The sequence below is a fragment of the Chiloscyllium plagiosum genome, chromosome 28, assembly GCF_004010195.1.
Source record: "Chiloscyllium plagiosum isolate BGI_BamShark_2017 chromosome 28, ASM401019v2, whole genome shotgun sequence".
Lineage (NCBI taxonomy): Eukaryota > Metazoa > Chordata > Chondrichthyes > Orectolobiformes > Hemiscylliidae > Chiloscyllium > Chiloscyllium plagiosum.
The window spans coordinates 47274448-47296721 of record NC_057737.1 but is presented as its reverse complement, the minus strand read 5'-3'; the positions used below and the strand labels follow the sequence as shown (position 1 = coordinate 47296721).

Genomic DNA, 22274 nt, shown 5'->3' with positions numbered 1-22274 from the left:
ACAGATAGAAGCTGTTTCAAGTTGCAAGGGAAACCAGGACTGAGGCTCATAAAGAAAGATCCAGCTGAGAATTTAGGGAAAGCTTCTTTACTGAGGCAGTGTTTAGAATATGGAATCATGATATAGAGTCATTGAGGAAATTAGTACAGGTGTATTTAAGCAGAAAGTGGATACAAGATACAGTGGCATCACAATTGTGATGGTGGATGAATAATCCAGAGATAAATAATCAGTGTAGTCAAATCTCACTATGGTTCTTGAGGGACAATGGGACACTTCAGTTTACACTCATATCCTGAGTATTTGTTACTGCCCTTGTAACTTCTCCCCTTGTTTACATTGCTGCTTCTTCCTCTCAACATGCACTATCCTCCTTGACCTATGCTGTATTTGAATTTCCACCGTGTGTCATGAGGAGAAAGTGAGGACTGCAGATGTTGGAGATCAGAGCTGAAAATGTGTTGCTGGAAAAGCGCAGCAGGTCAGGCAGCATCCAAGGAGCCAGGAGAATCGACGTTTCGGGCATGAGCCGAAATGTCGATTCTCCTGCTCCTTGGATGCTGCCTGACCTGCTGCGCTTTTCCAGCAACACATTTTCAGCTCATGAGGAGAAAGCCTATCTCGAGGAATTTGTAAGATTAGTTTAGATTTTAGATTATTGCAGATACGAGCTTCATCACTGCCTTTAAAATACTGAAGTTATCAAATCATAGAACAATGAGAGCACAGAAGGAAGCCATTCAGCCCATTGTGCCCATAATGGCCTCCTGAAGGACCATCTTAAACAATTCCAGTCTTCTGCGTTTTCCTAATAATCCTGCAAACTCTCACTTTTCTTCTTCTTCTCCAGTTGCCTTTGGCAAGTGTCGGTTGAATCGGTTTTGTTTCCACTTCTCAGGCAGCACAGTTTGGATCTGAACCACTCAACAACAACTTACATTTACATAGCAGCATTAATGTCATAAACTATCCCATAGTGCTTCACAGCAGATTTATAACACCAAATATGGCATCCACGTAAGGAAAAATTAAGTATTTGGTCAGACAGTTTGATTTTAAAAATGTCGTAAAGGATGAAAATGTGGTCAAGGGATAGAGAAGACCTAGGAAACTGAAGACATGGCCACCAGGAATGGAGCAGTTAAAATCAAGAATGGTCAGGGGGCCAGAATTAGATGAGCATAGATATCTCAGGGTTAGGGTTGTGAATCTGGAGGAGATTACAGAGACAGGAGGGGCAGAGCCAGGAGAGATTTGGAAACAAAGGCCAGTATTTTAAAATTAAGCCACGGTTTCATTTTGATTAGATTAAATTACTTAGTGTGGAAACAGGCCCTTCAGCCCAATAAGTCCACACCAACCTTCCAAAGAGCAACCCGCCCAGACCCATTCCCCTACACCTAACACTATGGGCAACTTAGCATGGCCAATTCACCTGACCTGCACATCTTTGGACTGTGGGAGGAAATCGGAGCACCTGGAGGAAACCCACGCAGACACGGGGAGAATGTGCAAACTCCACACAGACAGTTGCCTGAGGCGGGAATTGAACTCGGGTCTCTGGCGCTGTGAGGCAGCAGTGCTAACCACTGTGCCACCATGCCACCCTGTTTGTATTCCTGATTTTTGATCCTTCTGTCAATGCAGTTTCTTTCCTTCCACTCAGTCGAACACCTTTATGATTTTGAAGATCTTAATCATGTCACTTCTCTAGTCTCACCCTTCTCACCTGAAAGGATAACAGCTTCTCCAACTCTCCCATCACTCTGGAGAAATTCTGATCAGATCAATCCATACCCCCCCCTTTAAGGACTTCTTAAAATGTGCTGTCCAGAATTGGGCAGAGTCCTCCAGCAGAAATTGAAACAGAGTTTTGTACAAAATGTCTTCCCCACTTTTGTACTCTGTGCCTCTGTTTACAAAATTCAGGGATCTTGGGCTCAGTGGTTAGCACTGCAGCCTCTCCCTATAGCTCAAATCCTCCAGCACTGGCGACATCCTTATAAATCTTTTCTGAACCCTTTCAAAGTTCACAACATCTTTCCGGTAGGAAGAAGACCAGAATTGCACGCAATATTCCAGCAGTGGTCTAACCAATGTCCTGTACAGCCGCAACATGACCTCCCAACTCCTGTACTCCATATTCTGACCAATAAAGGAAAGCATACCAAACACCACCTTCACTATCCTATCTACCTGCGACTCCACTTTCAAGGAGCTATGAACCTGCACTCCAAGGTCTCTTTGTCCAGCAACACTCCCTAGGACCTTACCATTAAGTGTATAAGTCCTGCTAAGATTTGCTTTCCCAAAATGCAGCACCTTGCATTTATCTGAATTAAATTCCTCAGCCCATTGGCCCATCTGATCAAGATCTCACTGTAATCTGAGGTAACCCTCTTCACTGTCCACTACACCTCCAATTTTGGTGTCATCTGCAAACTTACTAACTGTACCTCTTAAGCTCGCATCCAAATCATTTATGTAAACGACAAAAAGTAGAGGACCCAGCACCGATCCATTGGGCACAACACTGGTCACAGGCCTCCAGTCTGAAAAACAACCCTCCACCACCATCCTTCTACCTTTGAACCAGTTCTGTATCCAAATGGCTAGTTCTCCCCGTATTCCGTGAGATCTAACCTTGCTAATCAGTCTCCCATGGGAAACCTTGTCGACGCCTTACTAAAGTCCACATAGATCACATCTACTGCTCTGCCCTCATCAATCCTCTTTGTTACTTCTTCAAAAAGCTCAATCAAGTTTGTGAGACATGATTTCCCACGCACAAAGCCATGTTGATTATCCCTAATCAGTCCTTGCCTTTCCAAATATATGTACATCCTGTCCCTCAGGATTCCCTCCAACAACTTGCCCACTACTGACATCAGGCTCACTGGCCTATAGTTCCCTTACCACCTTTCTTAAATAGTGGTCCCACGGTCGACAACCTCCAGTCTTCCAGCACCTCACCTGTGACTATCGATGATACAAATATCTCAGCAAGAGGTCCAGCAATCACTTCCCTAGCTTCCCACAGAGTTCTAGGGTACACCTGATCAGGTCCCAGGGATTTATCCACTTTTATGCGTTTCAATATTTCTTTCTCTGTAACATGGACATTTTGCAAGATGTCTCCATCTATTGCTCTACAGTCTATATCTTCCGTGTCCTTTTCCACAGTAAACACTGATGCAAAATACTCATTTAGAATCTCCCCCATCTCCTGTGGCTCCACACAAAGGCCGCCTTGCTGATCTTTGAGGGGCCCTGTTCTTTCTCTAGTTACCCTTCTGTTCTTAATGTATTTGTAAACACCCTTTGGATTCTCCTTAATTCTATTTGCCAAAGCATTTCTGAAGGCTTCCATTTTCCAGCCGTCCCTTTACCTGCGAACATCTGCCTCCAATCAGCTTTCGAAAGTGGATTCCAGGAGGACGAGTACAACGTTCTCACAGCGACTTCTCATCTCGACACTGCTGCTTGGAAGGGCTGTGCAAGCAGATTAATTCCCTCCCATAAAAGAACAATTAAGAAGTAAAACTGAGCAAGCCTGCTGGGGAAGTGTGGGTGGGAGCACATTAACTGGATTAAATGAAAAGCAGAAAACTGCAGATGCTGGAGATGCAGAATAAAAACAGAAAGTGTTGGAGTAACTCTAAGTCTAGCAGCATCTGTGGAGAGAGATAGAGAATCAGAATGAACATTTCAGACCGTACAATCCCTACAGTGTAGAAACAGGCCATTTGTCCCAAGACGTCCACACCAACCCTCCAAAGAGTATCCCACCCAGACACATTCCCCTACCCGATTACTCTACTTTAATGTACCTGGCCTACACATCCCTGAACACTACAGGCAATTTAGCATGGCCAGTTCACCTGACCTGCACAACTTAGGACTGTGGGAGGAAACCCACGCAGGCACTGGGAGAATGTGCAAACTCCACACGGACAGTCACCCGAGGCTAGAATCGAACCCCCGACTCCCTGGCGCTGTGAGGCAGCAGTGCTAACCACCGAGCCACCTTGCCGCTCAACTGAGCCACCATTGCTGCCATCTTTGATCTTACATTAGAACTGGGAAAAGTTAGAGCTGCCATAGCTTTTCAGCAAGGCGTGAGTAGGACAAGGATAAAGGAAGCTCTGATATAGAGAGATTAAATGCCAGGAGAGAGAGTCCTCCTGGGTCAAAAAGAATGGGAATGGAGCAAGGAAAGAAATGAAGTACAAGCCTCGAGCTCTGAGCCAAAAAAACCACAAAGCATGCAAATGAGTGGGCAGAATTCATCATGTGAACCCAGCATTGTGGCTAGGAAGTTATTAAACAATTTCAGACTGCAGTTTGCGACCTACCTTTTGCTGGGGTGTCTGTCTGAACTTGTCTTTGCTCAGCCTGGAATCGCTTACTCGATGACTCACATCTACTGGAGCGCAGGTTCAATCAAACTGAACACTGCAACCCTGCCTTTGACAGACATTGGAAGCAGAAGAATTCCCTCCTGAAATTGGAAGGACAGGGACTGGGATGGTCACCCCACCAAGAGCATCATGTGGGGAAGAGTAAGATTTCCAAGATGCAGATGAAGACATCTCATCCTTGATAGCAGATGAATCCCAGTCCGTTCTCACTCTAAAAAGGGAGCTGACAGAAAGGACTCACTCTTAGCTACCATCTTCTTTCAGGAGGGAAAAGTTAGTGAGAGTAAATGGAAACATAATATGGCCAATGAGGTCCATTTGTATTGGCGGAAATGTAAGTAATTAGAGCAAAATTAGACTGCATTTTTACCAAACTGAAGGTAATAAGTAGCAGAAATGCAAACAAAGTGCTCTAAATACAGTAATTCTCACACCATGTTTGCAGAACGACTATACGGAATGCACAGAGCATCCATAAAACAGAACGGAAGCAGATCAGCCAGGATGTGTACAGGCGCAATAGTAAACGCTATCTCCAACAGAAGAACAGGAATCAACCAGTCAGCAATAAGAACGTGTGGAAACAGAACCATGACCCAAGGAAGCCAGAGAAATCACAGGACCCAGGTAAACACAACCCCATGCTTAGCTCCTGTCATCCCGGTTGATTTGTTAGTGCTTACACAGCTCTCAACATGAGATGCCGTAATCTGTTTGAGTAAGACAAGAAACCAGGAGACTACCTCATTAGGCCAAGCTCTGACCAGCCAAGAAAACTCCCTCTGGGAATCCGATTGGTTTTAAACTGTTTCAAGACAATGGGTCACAGCAGGACAATGCTGTCAGGATAAGAGAATACAATATGCCCTCACACCTCTGTGCATGGCTAGTGTTCAGTGTTACTAAAAACAGCTGATCTTGAAGATCAGGCTCTGATCTTGAAATAGTTGCTTTGCTTCTTGCAAATTGATGACAGAGTAACTATATAAGTCTTTTATAAAATTAACCCAAGGCTGATTATAAAAGCTTCCATTAAGTCTTTGGGATACATAAGATCCTCTTCTGCTGTGATACATGCCCAGAGCAGGTCCCCAAGTCCATATTGAGCAGTGTACAGTACTGCCACTGCAAAGGCAGCAATATATAAACAGCAGTGTATTTGGGACCAAACCACAACTGGGCAGAAATCCATAAGAAATAGGAACAGGAATAGGCCGTTTGGCCCCTTGGGCCTGCTCCACCATTCAATAGGATGTTCCTCATGTCAACTTCCAAGTTATAGTGGCTGAGGGAAATGGGAGGTCATTCCAATCCAGTTTGGGCTCTTTCCTCTGGAAAGGAGGCTGTGCTGCAGTTACACAGGGCATTAGTCAGACCACACCTGGAGTATTGTGTGCAATTTAGGTCTCTTTATCTGGGGAAGTATATTCTGGTTATGGAGAGTTTCCCAGACTGATTCCTGTGATGGCAGGACTGATATATGAAGAGATCTTGGGTCCATTAGGACTATGTTCATTGGACTTTAAAAGAATTGGGGTGGAGGTTCCCATCGAAACCTATACAATTCCAACAGAACCAGATATGATAAACTCAGGAACGATGTTCCCGATGATCTGGGAATACAGCTTAAGGGTAAGGGGTAAGTCATTTAGGACTGAGGTGAGGAGAAATTTCTTCACCCAGAGAGTGGTGGAATTCTCTGCCATAGAAAACAGTTGAGGCCAAAGCATTGAATGTTTTCAAGAAGGAGTTAAAATTCTTAGAGCTAAAGGGATTGAAGGGAGAAATGAGGAACAGGCCATGGTGTTGGTTGATCACCCATGATCATATTGAATGGGGTTAGCTGGCTCAAAGAACCAAATGGTCTACTCCTGCTTCTATGTTTCTAAGAAGTGTCACAGAGATGATTCATTGGGATGAGGTCAGGTATAAATAGCTGTTCATGAACATAAAGAAGTTCAATGGAGGCCTAATTTTGTTGTTTCGAGTTACAAAGGGTTTTGATAAGATTAAATCCCCCAGAGTAAACCTTTTTTCCACTGACTGTGCATTAATCACTGAAGGGAAAATGTTTACTGTGTAATCACCACAAAAGGAGCAAAGGTAGAGGTTGTTTCAAAACCAATGATACAGAGAGTTACAAAAAGCCAGAAACCGTGGGGAAATACATGATATCTTACATATATGGATAAGTATAGAAAAGAAATAGAAAATAATTATGGTAAAGAGAGGGGGAATGCAGAAAGACTACACAAGCATTAAAAAAAAAACCCTCCAGCCTGAAGGAGATGGATTGTACCTTCTAGCGGCAGAGGGCCACGAAAGAGATCTCGTCCTTGGGAGCAGATGAATCCCAGTCCGTTCTCACTCTAAAAAAGGGAGCTGACAGACAGGACCTACTCTTAGCTGCCATATTCTTTCAGGAGGGAAAAGTTAGTGAGAGAAAGTGGAAACATAACATGGTCAATGAGGTCCATTTGTATAGGCGGGAATGTAAGTAATTAGAGCAAAATTAGCCTGCATTTTTACAAGGCGTGTACTCTCTTTCCATCAGGGATCTAGAGTGGTGAATGTTGCATTCAGTAAGCCCATGAAATAGAGATTTTTGTCAGTTCACCAGCCCTCATGATTTGGAGATGTTGGTGTTGGACTGGGGTGTACAAAGTTAAAAATCACACAACACCAGTTTACAATCCAACAGATTTATTTGGAAGCACTAGCTTTCGAGTGCTGCTTCTTCATCAGGTGGTTGCCAACTCTTGTGGGTTTTTTAAGTGTCCTTGAGGGAAAAGCTTTTCATGCTTATTTTGAATGTTTTCATTTATATTCCTGTTTAGTTTTGTTTTTAAATGGGTTGCTTTTAAACTGTTTGGTTACCCTTCAGTCCCCACACTCCTGATCTATGGACACTCTGTGTAGAGGGGTGGGGTGGAAAGGATGCAGAGCCCCTTTGTGGGCCTGCTCTTGTGCTTGGTCAAGGTGACCGCCAAGAGGTCCAGGCAACTGTCTGCCCCTCTGCTGCAGTCATATCCATTCTCAGGTGTCAATGGAGGGAGGGAGAGAGAGAGAGCATGCGAGGAATCCATCAATATGTGCATGCATATGTGAATTAAATGCTCTGTTTCACGTATTTGCTATCTCTCGCCTGCTCCAGGTGCTAATGACCAAGACAAAGACAGGCAGCAGGAGAAGACAACTCCAGTGATTCCTCCGAGACCTACACTCAGTGAGATCATGGAACACTGCACTGAGCAAACCAAAAGCAGAATAAAATGAATGCAATTGCTGAAAGGGGAGAAACAGAAAATATTGGCTCTACGTGGGAGGTGTGATGAAGGAAATCTGTCCAGTCTGCCTCTGTGCTTACAATTCCTGCAGTAAACTATGTAGAACCTACAATACAACTTCTCCATTCCAATATTAGTACTCCACTGCCTTAAGTTCCTTCTGTATCCATCTTCTCCATTCTCCCTTGTCTGTTGCAATAAAACATATATAGAGAACTGCTCAATATTATGGTTTGTCAGATGAGATTCAATCAGTATCTACGATGTTGTCTTAGCCTAACATTATCTAACCTTAATCAACGAGACTTTTGCCATTTGCAGTTCAGTGTTTGAATGATGCCAACTTAACATTGAAGCTCACAGCACAGAACACTGAAAATGGAAACAATCCATCATCTCTGATAAGGCTTAAACTCCTTGTGCTTCCAAACAGAAATTGTATTAAGACAACACCTATAAACCTTGGCCTGTGAGGGGTATGTTACCATTCCTGGGCCAATTTCCTGTCACAAAGACTGTCCATTCAATTTACACAGCTTGTCTCAACATTGCCCAACATTATTACAATGTTTGCTTAAGGTGTTAACTTAAGAATGTGAGAAATAGGAGCAGGAATTTGGCCCGTAAAGCCTGCTCCACTATTCATTATAATTATGGCTGATCTTGGGCCTCGGCTCCACTTTCTTGCCTGTTTACCATATCCCTATATTCCCCAGGACATCAAACATCAGTCCATCTTAGCATGAAATCTATTCAATGATGGCACATTCATAACCCTCTGAGGTAGAGAATTCCAAAGCTTGTGAGATGAGAAACTTATCCTCACCTCAGTCTCAAATCATTCACCTCTTACTCTGAGACTATACCCCCGTGTTCTAGATTCCCTGGCCAATGGGAAACAACTTCTCAATGTAAACCCTGCCAAGCCCTTTCAGAATCTTGGATATTTCAGGAAGGTCATCTCACAATTTTCTAAACTTCAGAGAATATGGACTTAATTTTTAATGGACCAGTCTTTACGACAACCCTTTCATTCCAGGAAACACCTAGTGAACCTTCAGTGTACGCCTCCACTGTAAGATATACCCTTCTTTAAATACACAGACCAGAACTGTGTACAGTGCTCCAGCTGTATTCTCACAAAATCCCTGTAAGATTGCAGCATGACATTTTCATTCCTGTCCCACAGTGACTTTGGCCTATATCTTATTTGCTTTCCTGATTGCCTGCTTTTTTGTGTTTCGTGTAAGAGTACATCTAGATTTCTCCAAACGCCAATATTTACAAGTTGCACACTTCTTTAAAAAAATGCTGCTTTTCTTGCCTTATGGTCAAAGTGAATCACCTCTCACTCTCCACATATTTCTCCATCTGCTGCCTTGTTGCCAACTCTCATCTCTTTTTAGAGTTTGGAGAGTCAGGAGGAGAGTTACTTGCCGCAGTATTCCTAGCCTCTGACCTGCTCTCGTAGACACTGTGTTTATATGGTGAATCCATTGAAATTTCTGGTCAGCGGTAATCCCCAGGATGTTGATGGGGGCGTGGGGGGAATCAGTGATGGTAACATTTAATGAAATATCAAGGGGTGATGGTTAGATTGCCTCTTATTGGAGATGGTCATTGCCTGGCATTTGTGAGGCACAAATGGTATTTGCCACTTGTCAGCCCTATCTGGATATTGTCCAGGTGTTGCTGCATTTGAACAGTATCTGAGGAGTTGGGAATGGTGTTGAACATTGTGCAATCATCAGCAAACATCCTCACTTCTGACCTTATGATGGAGGGAAGATCATTGATGAAGCAGCTGCAGTTGGTTGGGCCTAGGACACTACCATAAGGAACTCCTGCAGAGATTTCCTGGTGCTGAGACAATGGACCTCCGACGACAACAACCATCTTCCTATAACCAGTGGAGAGATTCCCATTGATTTCACTTTTGCTAAGACTCCTTGATGCCATACTTGGTCAAATGTGGCCTTGATGTCAAGGGCTGTCATTTTCACCTCATCGGATCCAAATATTTCTTTCTTCCAAAACAGTAGAGGCAAAATTATCAATGCTCTCCTTTTAATTTAAAAAAGTCAATGACGAAACTTATGCTGTTGAGTCTGAAAGTGCCAGAAGCATGACCCAGTTGTGGTATTCAACATTTCCAAACAGGTTGATTAGAAAATATCTATTTTATTTACCAGAAACAACTCTTTTAGTTGGACAAGGAAATGAGCTCCCCCTGAGCAAGTATATTGCCTATACTTGAAGATGATAGTGGCATCAATGCGTTGAGAAGCAGTTTACAATTAGTGAGCCCACACACACCCACAGCAATAGCATGATCTATGATATAATTTATTTGCATGTTTTTAAGAAGGTACATGCTGAACACGAGTGACATATAAAGCATATCATTTGATTCCTTGATCTGACAGTCTTTGAGATTTCTACAATCATACAAACTTGCCTTAACAATAGCCGAAACTGTTAAATTTAACACATTCAAACTTTAATATTAAAATGTATTGTGATATTACATAATTATGTTTACATAAAATCAGAGAAAACGTCCAACAAAAATAAATGGAGACAGCTTTGGGCAACTGTGGTCTTTAATTGGTACACACTGAGGGGAGGCCTATTTACAGAATTCCAACAAGTATCTCTCACTGATACATGGATAAACATTTTACATTTCCATTTGTGCTTCTAAAGTGATTTTTTTGTCATTGAGGATTTTAACCTTGGTTTGTTATATTAAGGCACATGTACAGTTATCGAGACACTGTCACCTCAGGGCAGGGAGGTGCTGGAATCGTAAAGTGAAAGAGTGCATTAATTATACAGACCCCAGCTGGAGGAACTGCATTTAGTTGTCAATACCTCAGGAGCGAGAGGCAGCCCAGAGGAAATGGGAGAGACATGTACAATTGCGACATTTAAAAGACATTTGGTCAGGTACATGAATAGGAAAGGTTTAGAGGGATACAGGCCAAAAACAGGCAAATGGGATACTTCAGTTTCAGATACCTGGTCAACATGGAAGTGTTGGACCGAAGGGTCTTTTTCCATACTGTATGACTCTACAAAAGGTGCCAAGGTTTAAAGGATTAAATTCTGAGGTCAGATTTCAAAACTTGGCTTATATTTCCTTACATTTGTAAAGATGACAGTATTTAATATAATTAAAGATAGATTCAGGCAAACAATGTCCTCTAACAGGGATAGACGCAAACAAAAGTTGACAAAAGGAAATCTTAAACTCGCTCCCCAACAGGCTGTGGATACTGGGAGTCAGTAGAAACTAAGATAAACTGACAGATTTTTCTTAGATACCGGATTGATGAATATGAGGTAAAAGTCAGCTGTGATCATATTAAATGACCTATACTTGCTCCTAGTTCATCTGAAACCCCATTCATATGAATGAGGAAAAGGAGCAGGCCACTCAGCCCTTTAAGTTTACTCTGTGATTCAGTGAGATCATGGCTGATGTGATTTTAACCTCCCTTCTACATCCCTGCGTATTTCCACTAAGCTTTCAACCCTTTGGTAATCCAGAATCGATCTACCTCTGCCTTAACAATAATGATTAATGATTCTGTATCCAGGAAACTCTCAACACTCAGAGAAAAAAACATCCTCATCTCTGATTTAAATGAATGATCCTTTATTTTTAAACTGTGATACTATTTGTAGATTCAGCCAGAACAGGTAACATCTTTTCCACATCCACCCAGTCAAGTCCCTGCAGGATTTTATAAGTTTCAACTAAGTTACCTCTAACTCTTCAAGACTCCAAAAGATACAGGCCTAACCTTCCTCATGTTTGTAGGTGTTTAGGAGTTGAATCTTGATCTTCGTTACTCAAATGTTCCCAGGAATTGACCTTGTGGTAGAGCGAATGTCCTTGATGCAGCTGATATGTAACTCCTGGAAGCTGCTCACACGTGGTTCAATTAATTCCCCAGATGTTGTGCACAAATGCCTCAGCTGGAATGTGATAAATATCAGGTGTACAGTGGGTGAGAGTGATTGGGAAGAGAAGCATTGTTCCATCATATTGGCAGTTTGCATATTTCCAAGGTAGGCAGAGCTCAGTTAGTGCAGGAAGTCTCCACGTGTCCAACAGCCCAATCTTGGTGCACGGTCACCGCCACTGTCTCATCTCCTTATTTCTTGAGTGGGTCTGCAGAGTTGCCAAAGCACAGGTAATGAGGAGACCAGTTAAAAAGCCAAATTGTTTGTCAAACTCTCAGGCTAGATTTGAGGAAATCTTGTAACATCCCTGGCTCGAGTCCAACTTCAGGGCCTGATTGCCATGGAAAGTCCATTCATAATGTGGGCAAATGGGTTGTAAAATCCTTCAGATAAACGGCTTGTAGGCAGGAAGAGTAGCAAAGTCTCCTGGTCAGCCATATTCAGGAAGTTGACTCCCACAAACTGTAGCCCCTGGTAACAGGTTAACAACTTGTTCCAAATGACCAAACTACAGAAAGAGAAGTAAGTATGTGCTTCAGCTGCTTCTTTAAGTCAGGTGATTTTGTCAACCATTTCTCTTGGAGAAGTTTTGTGTAGTCAGGCATCATTGTCCCGATGATTGTTTAAGCAATCCTTTACTCTCCATCACCTGTGGTAATACTCTCTGAGAATCCTCTCGCTTTCGAAAAAAGATTTGTTACACTTGCAGCTAAATTCCTCCACACGTACGATCACATCCCCTCCTCAGATGCTGCAATGTCCTGCTTTACTTTCAGCTCAATCAAAGTAACATGCTTTGCCCCAGCCACCCACTTGGCATCCTTATACCATCCATTCTGATTAGTATTCCAAGACACATTTCCTGGTAATTGTTGGCATGGATTAGAATTGAAATTGCAACAAACCCACGTAAGTTAAAGTCACTGCTCAAACAGAGAAGGTGACTGACAAGTGTAGAACTGAGAGGGACTTTGATGAAGAGAAGGTTTTCACTGTATACCTATTTGATCTCTGTCACAGTTCATGCCTTTGCCAGCAGTGCAAAGTGATCTCTGGTCAGACTTTTAAAAAGTCACATCACATCACACCAAGTTATGGTCCAATAGGTTCCAATTCATATCTTCAGCAGACATACTCAGTTCCTCCTAGCAACTCTTGCTGTAGTTATGCAGTGTGGTCCGTGATCCATGCTATACTATCTTCCTGATAGTGTCCCCAACACCCAGAACCAAGCAGACCCCTCAAAACCTGCACATTCCCGTCCACGGACTGAATCTTAAAGCTTTAATAGAACAGCAGTGCCATGCTGCTGTGTAGAACACATTTTAATGCCTGTAACTTTCATTAAATGTAAATACTATGCTGTTCAAGCAATGACTGCAGTGAGGAGAAAATCACAGATACTGAAAATGCTGAAACCTCACTTATCCCATCACAATAAAAGAGTGAACTGTCAGCATGCATGCCTTAGAATTTAAAAATCTTTGGAAGTGTTTTTGAGATCCTCAGCTTTAGAGACAGACAGATAGATTCTAGCTCAAGCAGAGTCATGCTGAATCTTCATAAGTCACTGGTTAGGCTTTGGCTGCACTATTGTATGTGGTACACAATTTGAAATGGTCACGGGAGAGAGACTAATATACTTATTGGTAAGATCCTGGGGAGTGTTGCTGAATAAAGCTTTAAAAGAGACCTCGGAGTGCAGGTTCATAGTTCCTTGAAAGTGGAGTCACAGGTGGATGGGATAGTGATGAAAGCATTTGGTTTGGTATGCTTTCCTTTATTGGTCAGAGTATTGAGTACAGGAGTTGGGAGGTCATGTTGTGGATGTACAGGACATTGGTTAGTCCACTTTTGGAATATTGTGTGTAATTCTGGTCTCCTTCCTCTCAGTAGGATGATGTGGAACTTGAAAGGGTTCAGAAAAGATTTACAAGAATGTTGCCAGGGTCGGAGAGTTTGAGCTATAGGGTGAGGCTGAACAGGTGGGGCTGTTTTCCCTGAGCGTCAGAGGCTGAGGAGTGACCTTATAGAGGTTACAAAATCATGAGGGGCATGGACAAGGTCTTTTCCCTGAAGTGGGTGAGTCCAGAACTAGAGGGTATAGGTTTAGGGTGAGAGGGGAAAGATTTAAAACGGACCTAAGGAGCAACTTTTTCATGTAGAGAGTGGTGCGTGTATGGTATGAGCTTCCAGAGGAAGTGAAGGAGGCTGGTACATTTGCAGCATTTAAAAGGGATGGGTATATGAATAGGAAGGGTTTAAAGGGATATGGGCTGAGTGCTGGCAAATGGGACTAGATTAAGTTAGGATATCTGGTTGGCATGGACGAATTGGACTGAAGGGTCTGTTTCCGTCATCTCCATAACTCTATGACTCTAGACAGCCCCTTCCAAGACCTAATGCTAGAACAAATGGGCCAGATAACCTGGACCTGCTATATTGACTGGGACTCCCTTAGTGACAGGGGCTTAAAGGGAGCAGAATTTGTTAGCTGCATCCAGGAGGAATCCTTGAAGCAATATGTAGATAGTCCAACTAGGGAAGGGGACCTTGAATTGGAGAATGAGCCTGGCCAGGTTTTAGCAGGGGAGCATTTTGGGAAAAATGATCATAATTCCATGAGTTTTAAGACAGTTATGGATAACGTAAGACTTGGGTGGAAGTGCAAAATTGGGGGAAGGCTAATTACAACAATTTAGGGCAAGAACTGGAGAAAGTAGATTGTGGGCATTTGTTTGAAGATAAACCAAATCTGATATAGTTAAGTCTTTTAGAGGCCGGTTGGTCAGAGTTCAGGACCAGCATGTTCCTGTGAGGAAGAAAGAAAATGATAGCAAGGTTTGGGAACCCTGGATGACAAGAGGTATTGGAAGTTTAGTCAAAAAGAGAATCATATGGAAAGTTTCTGAAATTGAAATCAGCCCCTTGATCAACCCCTTGATAAATATAGAGGAAACAGTGAAGAACTTAAACACAAATTAGGAGAACTAAATGGGCCATGCAAGTGGGAATAAGGATAATCCCAAGATATTTTATATTAGGAGCAAAAGGGGAGCGAGGCAAAAGGTAGGTCCACTCATGGATAAAGGTGATAATTTATCCATAAAGCCAGAGGAAGTACTTCGCATCGGTGTTCACCAACGAGAAGGATGGTAAGATTAGGGAGGGTATGTTGATATTAAGGAGTAGGTTCGGTTGTCTTGAAAAGGTAGATAAGATCCCAGGGCCTGATGGGACCTATCCCAGGACACTGAGGAAGGCAAGGGTGGGCGGCACGGTGGCACAGTGGTTAGCACTGCTGCCTCGCAGCGCCAGAGACCCGGGTTCAATTCCCGCCTCAGGCGACTGACTGTGTGGAGTTTGCACGTTCTCCCCGTGTCTGCGTGGGTTTCCTCCGGGTGCTCCGGTTTCCTCCCACAGTCCAAAGATGTGCAGGTCAGGTGAATTGGCCATGCTAAATTGCCCGTAGTGTTAGGTAAGGGGTAAATGTAGGGGTATGGGTGGGTTACGCTTCAGCGGGTCGGTGTGGACTTGTTGGGCCGAAGGGCCTGTTTCCACACTGTAAAGTAATCTAATCTAATCAAATTGATGGGGCCTTGATAGATATCTTTGTATCCTCTTTAGCCACGGGCAACATCCCACAGAACTGAAGAATTGCCAATGCTGCTCATTTGTTTAAGAAGGGCAACAGAATATTATAGGTTGGTGAGCCTTGCATCAGTGGTAGGGAAATTATTGGAAAAGATTCTTAGAGAAAGGAATTACTCATAAGAATGGACCCATTAGGGATAGTTAGCATGGCTTTGTGCAGGGGAGATCTTGTCTTACAAATTTGATCGAGAATTTTGTGGAGGTGACAAAGATGTTTGATGAGATAGGGCAGTAGATATTGTCGATGTGGACTTTATTTGACAAGGTTCCTCATGGTAGGCTGTTCCAGAAGTTTAAGTCACATGGAATCCATGGTGAGTTGGTAAATTGGATGTAAAATCAGCTTGGTCACAGAAGGTAACGATGGAGGGATGTTTTCCTGACTGGAGGTCTGGAGGTATTCTGAAAGGATCAGTGTTGGAATCTCGTTTGTTTATAATATATTTAAATGATCTGAATGAAAATGCAGGTGTTCTGATTAGTAAGTTGTAGACAACATGAAAATTGGTGCAGATCTGGAAAGTGAGGACAGTTGTCATGGGACACAGCAGGATATAGATCAGTTGGAAAGTTACGCAGAGAAATGGCAGATGGAGTTTAAGCTTGTAAATTTGCTCACTGAGATTAGATTAGATTAGATTCCCTACAGTGTGGAAACAGGCTCTTCAGCCCAACAAGTCCACACCTACCCTCCGAAGAGTAACCCACCCAGATTCATTTCCCTACATTTACCCCTGACTAAGGCACCTAACACAATGGGCAATTTAGCATGGCTCTTACAACACAGGGTAAACACCTCTGCTCATTTAAACCAGCAACACAGAAAAGAATCACCCCGTGCTGTAATCTATTAAAAGTCGAAACACAAAGAACTATCTCCAAAGTCACTACGTAAAGTAAAAATTACCAACTTTAAAAAAAAGTCTAACAGACAATAATTAACAAACAACTATTTACAACTCCATTCTCTCAACCTAACTTTTACCTTCCTCTCTACAATAATGGTCTGATAAAAAAAATCCTGATTGTGATTCACAAAGAAAAAAATCATGTTTCAAAACTAGTCAGCTTAGTCGAGGGTCCTCTGTAGAATTTCCTCAGTGTTCTTTTCTTCTTCTTAGGGATTCTGCTTCACAGGTCTTTGATAGATAGATGGTAGGTTTGTTCTCAGACGTTTCATCACCATGCGAGGTAACATCATTAATGATCCATAGGTGAAGTGCTGGTGTTCTGTCCCACTTTCTGTTTATGTGTCTTGGTCTGTTGTGGCGGGTGATATCATTTCCGGTTCTTTTTCTCAGAGGTTGGTAAATGGAGTACAAATTGATGTGTTTATTGATGGAGTTCTGGTTTGAATGCCAGGCCTGTAGGAATTCCTGTGTGTGTCTCTGTTTAGCCTGTCCCAGGATGGATGTGTTGTCCCAGTCGAAGTGATGTCCTTCTTTGTCTGTGTGTAAGGGAACTAGTGGTTTACTAGCGGTCATGTGGCTAGTTGGTGTTCGTTATCCTGGTGGCTAGTTTTCTGCCTGTCTGCCTGATGTAATGTTTGTTGCGGTCCTTGTGGGATATTTTGTAAATGACATTAGTTTTGCTGGTTGTTGTTATAGGGCACTTTAGGTTCATCAGTAACTGTTTCAGTGTGTTGGTAGATTTGTGGGCTGATCATGTTACATGAAACATCTGAAAACAAACCTTCCAGCTCAGTGAGCAAACTTACAATTTGAGCTAAAATCTTCTCAAAAATCGCAGATGGTGTTTAATCCAGACAAGGGTGAGATGGTGTTTTTGGGAGGTCAAATACAAGAGGAAAATATATGGTAAATGGCAGGCTGCTTAAGAACAATGATAAATGGAGGGATCTTGGGATGCAAGTTGATAGCTCCCTGGAAGTGGCAACACAAGTGGATAAGGTGGTAAAGAAGACGTATGTGCTTGCATTCATCGGTTGGGGCACTGAGTACAAATGTTGGCAAGTCATATTTCAGCTGTGTAAGACTTTAGTTAGGCCACATTTGGAGTACTGTGTGTAGTTCTGGTCACAACACTTTGGAAGGATGTGGATGATTTGGAGAGAGTGCAAAGGAGGTTTACCAGGATGTTGCCTGGATTGGAGTCTATTAGCTATAAGGAGAGGTTAGACAACACTTGGACTGTTTTTGCTAGAGGTTTATGGAGGTTGAAGTGATAGAATCAGATGGATAGGATGGATTGTCAGTGTCTTTTTCCAGGGTGGAAATGTCGAATATTAGGGGAGATGGGTTTAAGATGAGAAGGGGAAAGTTTAAAGCAAATGTGCAAAGCAAGTTTCTTCACACAGGAAGTGATAGGTTCCTGGAATGTGCTGGCAGGGCAGATGGTAGAAGTAGATATGAGCAGGTAGGAGCAATGTTTAAGTGGCATTTACACAGATACATGAACAGGTAGATAATAGTGTGATACAGACCATGTGCAGGCAGATGTATTAGTTTACAATGGCAACATGATCAAAAAGGACATGGTGGGCTATAGGGCCTGATGTTCTATGTTTTATGCTATATCATCATAGTCTTCATCGACCCATCCTGGTGCAATTACATCATCATAACTTTCATTGTCTTCTGGATGAACATCAATGTATCCACAATTTGAAATCTTCTCAAACTCAGGTGGAATCTCATAGCTATGTGATATATTGTCCACGCTGAGTGACTTGTTGACTGTATTGTCTGTAAGACAAAAAGAATGTTGTCAGATTTTTGATATGGCCTTGTAAGAATTTATGTCCAACCCTAATTGCCCTTGAGAAGATGGTGGTGAGCTGACGTCTTGAACCATTGCAATCCATGTACTGCAAGTTGACCCACAATGTCATTAGGGAAGGCAATCCAGGATTTATACAGTGCATGATGCAGTATTCTTCTGTAGATAACATTCCTTCAAACTAAGAGCTGAGATGGAGCTTCTGTTTTCTGAAACATTGACCCTGACCTGCACACTCTGACCCTGACCCTGACCTGTGCACTGTGATCCTGACCCCGACCTGAGCACTGTCCCCCTGAACCTGAAATTGCAGACTGGATGATATTTCACTAACTATATGACACAGATAAGGTGGCAACAGTTAGAACCATTTTATTTAACCCGAGGCAGTTATGTTATTAAAGTTAGAGGTGTCAGGCCTGGTTCTGGAGAAACTCTTCTCTGAATCTCTTCTCTCAGAGTTAGACATTTCTAATCAACCCATTCTGGCATGTTTTGTACATCAGGGTTGGGCTTATACAATTAGTGGTAGGGCCTTGGATATTGTTGTAGAACAGAGGGACCTAGCGATGCAGGTACATAATTCTTTGAAGTTTGCATCGCATATAGACAAGGTGATTAAAAAGGTGTTTGGCACGCTTGCCATCATTGCTCAGTCCTTTGAATATAGGAGTTGGGAAGTCATGTTCCAGTTATACAAGACACTGGTGAGGCCTCTTCTGGAATACTGTGTCCAGTTCTGGTCACCCTGTTATAGGAAGAATATTGTTTCGCAGAAGAGGGTTCAGAAAAGACTTACCAGGATGTTGCCAGGTATAGAAGGTTTAAGTTATAAAGACACGCTGGATAGGCTGGACCTTTTTCACTGGAGCGTAGGAGGTTGACAGGCGACCTTATAGATGTTTATAAAATAATGAGAGGTATAGATAGAGTTAATGGTCATTGCCGTTTCCCTAGACTGGGGGATTTGAAGACTCAGGGGTACATTTTAAAAAGACACGAGAGGCAAATGTTTTTACACAGAAGGTGGTTTAAGTGTGGAATGAACTTCCTGAGGAAGTGGTGGATGTGGTACAATTACAACATTTAAAAGATGTTTGGATAGGTCTATAAATAGGAAAGTTTGGAGGGATATGGGCCAGGAGCAGGCAGGTGGGACTAGTTTAGTTTGGGATTATGTTCGGCCTGGACTGGTTAGACCAAAGGATCTGTTTCCATGCTGTATGTCTCTATCTCAGGAGCAGGTGGGACGTGAACCTGGGCCTCCTGGGTCAGACATAGGAATACTACTATTACCCCACAAGATCTGTGTTATATATTTTCTTAGATCACTATATTATATTCATGGTTGACTGGCTGACTGACAGTATAACTTGGCAAACCATTCACTTCAGGAGGCAGACAATTTCTAAGCCGCAGTTAGATGCCCCTTTATCATTGAATTGTTCATGCCTCCCAATGGCAACTTTGAAAAGGAGGCCCCTGCTCTACCTAGGACAGAAGCTGAACGGTCCACCCAACATGTTCTTACACCTGTGTCTCAGACTGAAAAGTCAGATAACAAAACGGAATGCACCTTCATCATCTGTGTTATCGAGCTGATAGGCATTACTCTGTGCGTGGCCTGGGCAAGTGTTCAGCTGTGACATGTTTGTCTGGGACCTGCAAATGAGGAAGAAATGATGTTGATTAGCACCAGTAAACATTCAAAAACATTCTGTGGGCTCTGGTGCTTAAAATGACCATTACCATTTCCTTATCACCTCTATAATTGAGCAGTTGAAATTAATCAGTTACATTGTACAGCCCCTAGTTATTCATCTCCCAAATCATGGGCTGGACTTTTCCTTCAATTATTCTGGCATGCCTTTACAGCTGTTAACTGAATAAATTGAAATAGAGGTGTAACATGTGGTGTTCTGAGAAGCCTGTGTTTAAGTCGGTTCCAGGTGAACTGTGGGAGTTAAGCATTCTGGCCCATTATCCACAAACATGTGACTTCGGAATGGGAGGTAGCCAATAGGTCTCTTGAGCCTCATCCACCATTCAACACTATCCTGTCAGATCTGATTGTGGCCTCAATTTTCCTGTCTAACCCTTTACTTCCTTTACCAATCAAGAATTTATCACAAACAAATGTCAAAATACTCAATGAGCTTGCTTTTTGTAGGAGAAATTTCCTTTCAGAGAATAGTCTCTCAACCCAATCTTAAATGAGCAATACATTTTAAAAAATTATATTCCTTATTTCTAATCTCACCCGTAAGGAGAAACATCCTTTCAGTCTACCCTGTTAAGTCCCCTCAGTATGTTTCAATGAAATCACCTCTAATTATTCTAAACTTCATCTCCAATAAGAGATAATCAAACAATTGCCCTTTGACATCCAATGGTGTTACCATCACTGAATCCCCTACTATCAACATCCTTGGGGTTACCATTGACTAGAAACTCAACTGGATGAGCCATATAAACACGACGGCTACAACAGCAGGTCAGAGGCTAGGAATACTGCGGTGACTAACTCACCTCCTGACTCCCCACTTGCCTGTTCACCATCTACAAAGCACAAATCAGACGTGTAATGGAATATTCCCCACTTGCCTGGATGGACATAGCTCCATAATACACAAGAAGCTTGACATTATCCAGGACAAAGTAGTCTGCTTGATTGGCACCACATCCACAAACATCCACTTCCTCCACCAACGACACTCAGTAGTAGTAGTGTGTACTATCTACAAGATGCACTGCAGAAATTCACTGAGGGTCCTGAGACAGCACGTTCCAAACTCATGACCACTTCCATCTAGGACAAGATCACCAGATAAAGATTCAAGTTCTCTTTCAAGTCATTCATAATTCTGACTTGGAAATATATCAGTGTTCCTTTAGTGTCACTGGGTCAAAATCCTGGAATTCCCTCCCTAAGGATGTTATGGGTCAACCTGCAGTACACGGACTGCAATGGTTCAAGAAGGCAGCTCGCCACCATTTTCTCAGGGGCAACTCGGGATAGACATAAATGCTGGCCCAGCCAGTGATGCCCATATCCCATGAGTGAATTTTTCAAAAAAAAATTAACTCAATGTGATCTCTACTTTCCCCTATCCCCCTGTAATTAGCTGCAGAATCTTCAAAGTATCTAATTCTCTTTGAATGGGATCTTGTGGAGGTGAAAGGGGTGGCTGCTAATGCTGGGGAGCTGGTAAGTGCCCTGCTTTAAGGAAGCCTCGCTGCATCTTGTTCCATTTATTTGACTCTGGTTGGTCTTTCCCTGGGATCAAGAACCCACTGCCTAAATACAAATCCCACTGGCTAAGAGCAGTCAGCTAAAGGCAGCTTGATTGATCAGCAGTGCTACTGGATAGTTGCTGTCGGTATTAAACTCTTTGAGGCCTTTGATCATCACTGTACCCCAGGCCCTAGGTAACTGATGGCAGGGAGTAGGGATGTGGAGGATGTCATTGAGGGGGCAGCCAAGGTAGGGGTTACCTCTCAGTTGCAGCTCTCCTCCAGTGACAGCTCAAAGGAAAAAAACCAGTAAAAGAAATACCAGTAATACAAGGAAATGAATATATACTGGTCACACTAGAGCACTGTCATTGAGGCAACCCGAGAAAGATCTCTCTTGAGAATGTTGATTCTGGAAAGACAAAGGTAATAAGAAGAGTAAGTGCCAGCTTGGGGGTTTGGAGGCTCGGAGTGATCTGGCAAAGCAGAGAAACTCTTCTCTTTCCAGTTGGTCTAAACTTCACAATTGAGGAATGTCTTCAGCACACTCTCTGATGAAACCAGAAAGAAGTAAGAATAATGTTAAAATTAAAATACACATGTTGCCCATCATTGTATTTACCTTACACTGAAGAATTTTTTAATCTTCATTTTACCTTGATAGTAACCTGTAATAGAAGTATGTTGGATTGTTATGAAGAATGTATTATTGAAAATACTCAATCTTTAATACCATGGGCTGAGGGTATGACTTTGTACATTCACATATGCATATCATTGGCTGGACACAAGTGTGTCTTGGGCATTTTGAAGAGAACACTTTCAAATCAAATGACCCTACAGCAACTTTTAGCTTTTATTGCATGGTTTGATGCCACATTATGAGTTTGAGTTCAAGATAGACAGGTCAAGGAGCAGGCAATATCAAAGAATCATAGAATCTCTACAGTTCAGAAAGAGGACATTC

General features: G+C 42.6%; 1 protein-coding gene across 6 annotated transcripts in view; it reads left to right on the top strand.

Annotated features, from left to right (window-relative positions):
* ncf1 (neutrophil cytosolic factor 1) overlaps positions 1-7934 on the top strand; it is a 95597-nt gene extending 87663 nt beyond the window's left edge. For all 6 annotated transcript variants that reach the window (XM_043718847.1, XM_043718848.1, XM_043718849.1 and 3 more), the window contains 2 exons: positions 4867-5048; positions 7576-7934. In XM_043718847.1, coding sequence (XP_043574782.1) covers positions 4867-5048; positions 7576-7697 — 304 coding nt within the window. In that variant the 3' untranslated portion in view covers positions 7698-7934. The remainder of the gene's footprint in view (positions 1-4866; positions 5049-7575) is intronic.
* Positions 7935-22274: the final 14340 nt, after the last annotated feature.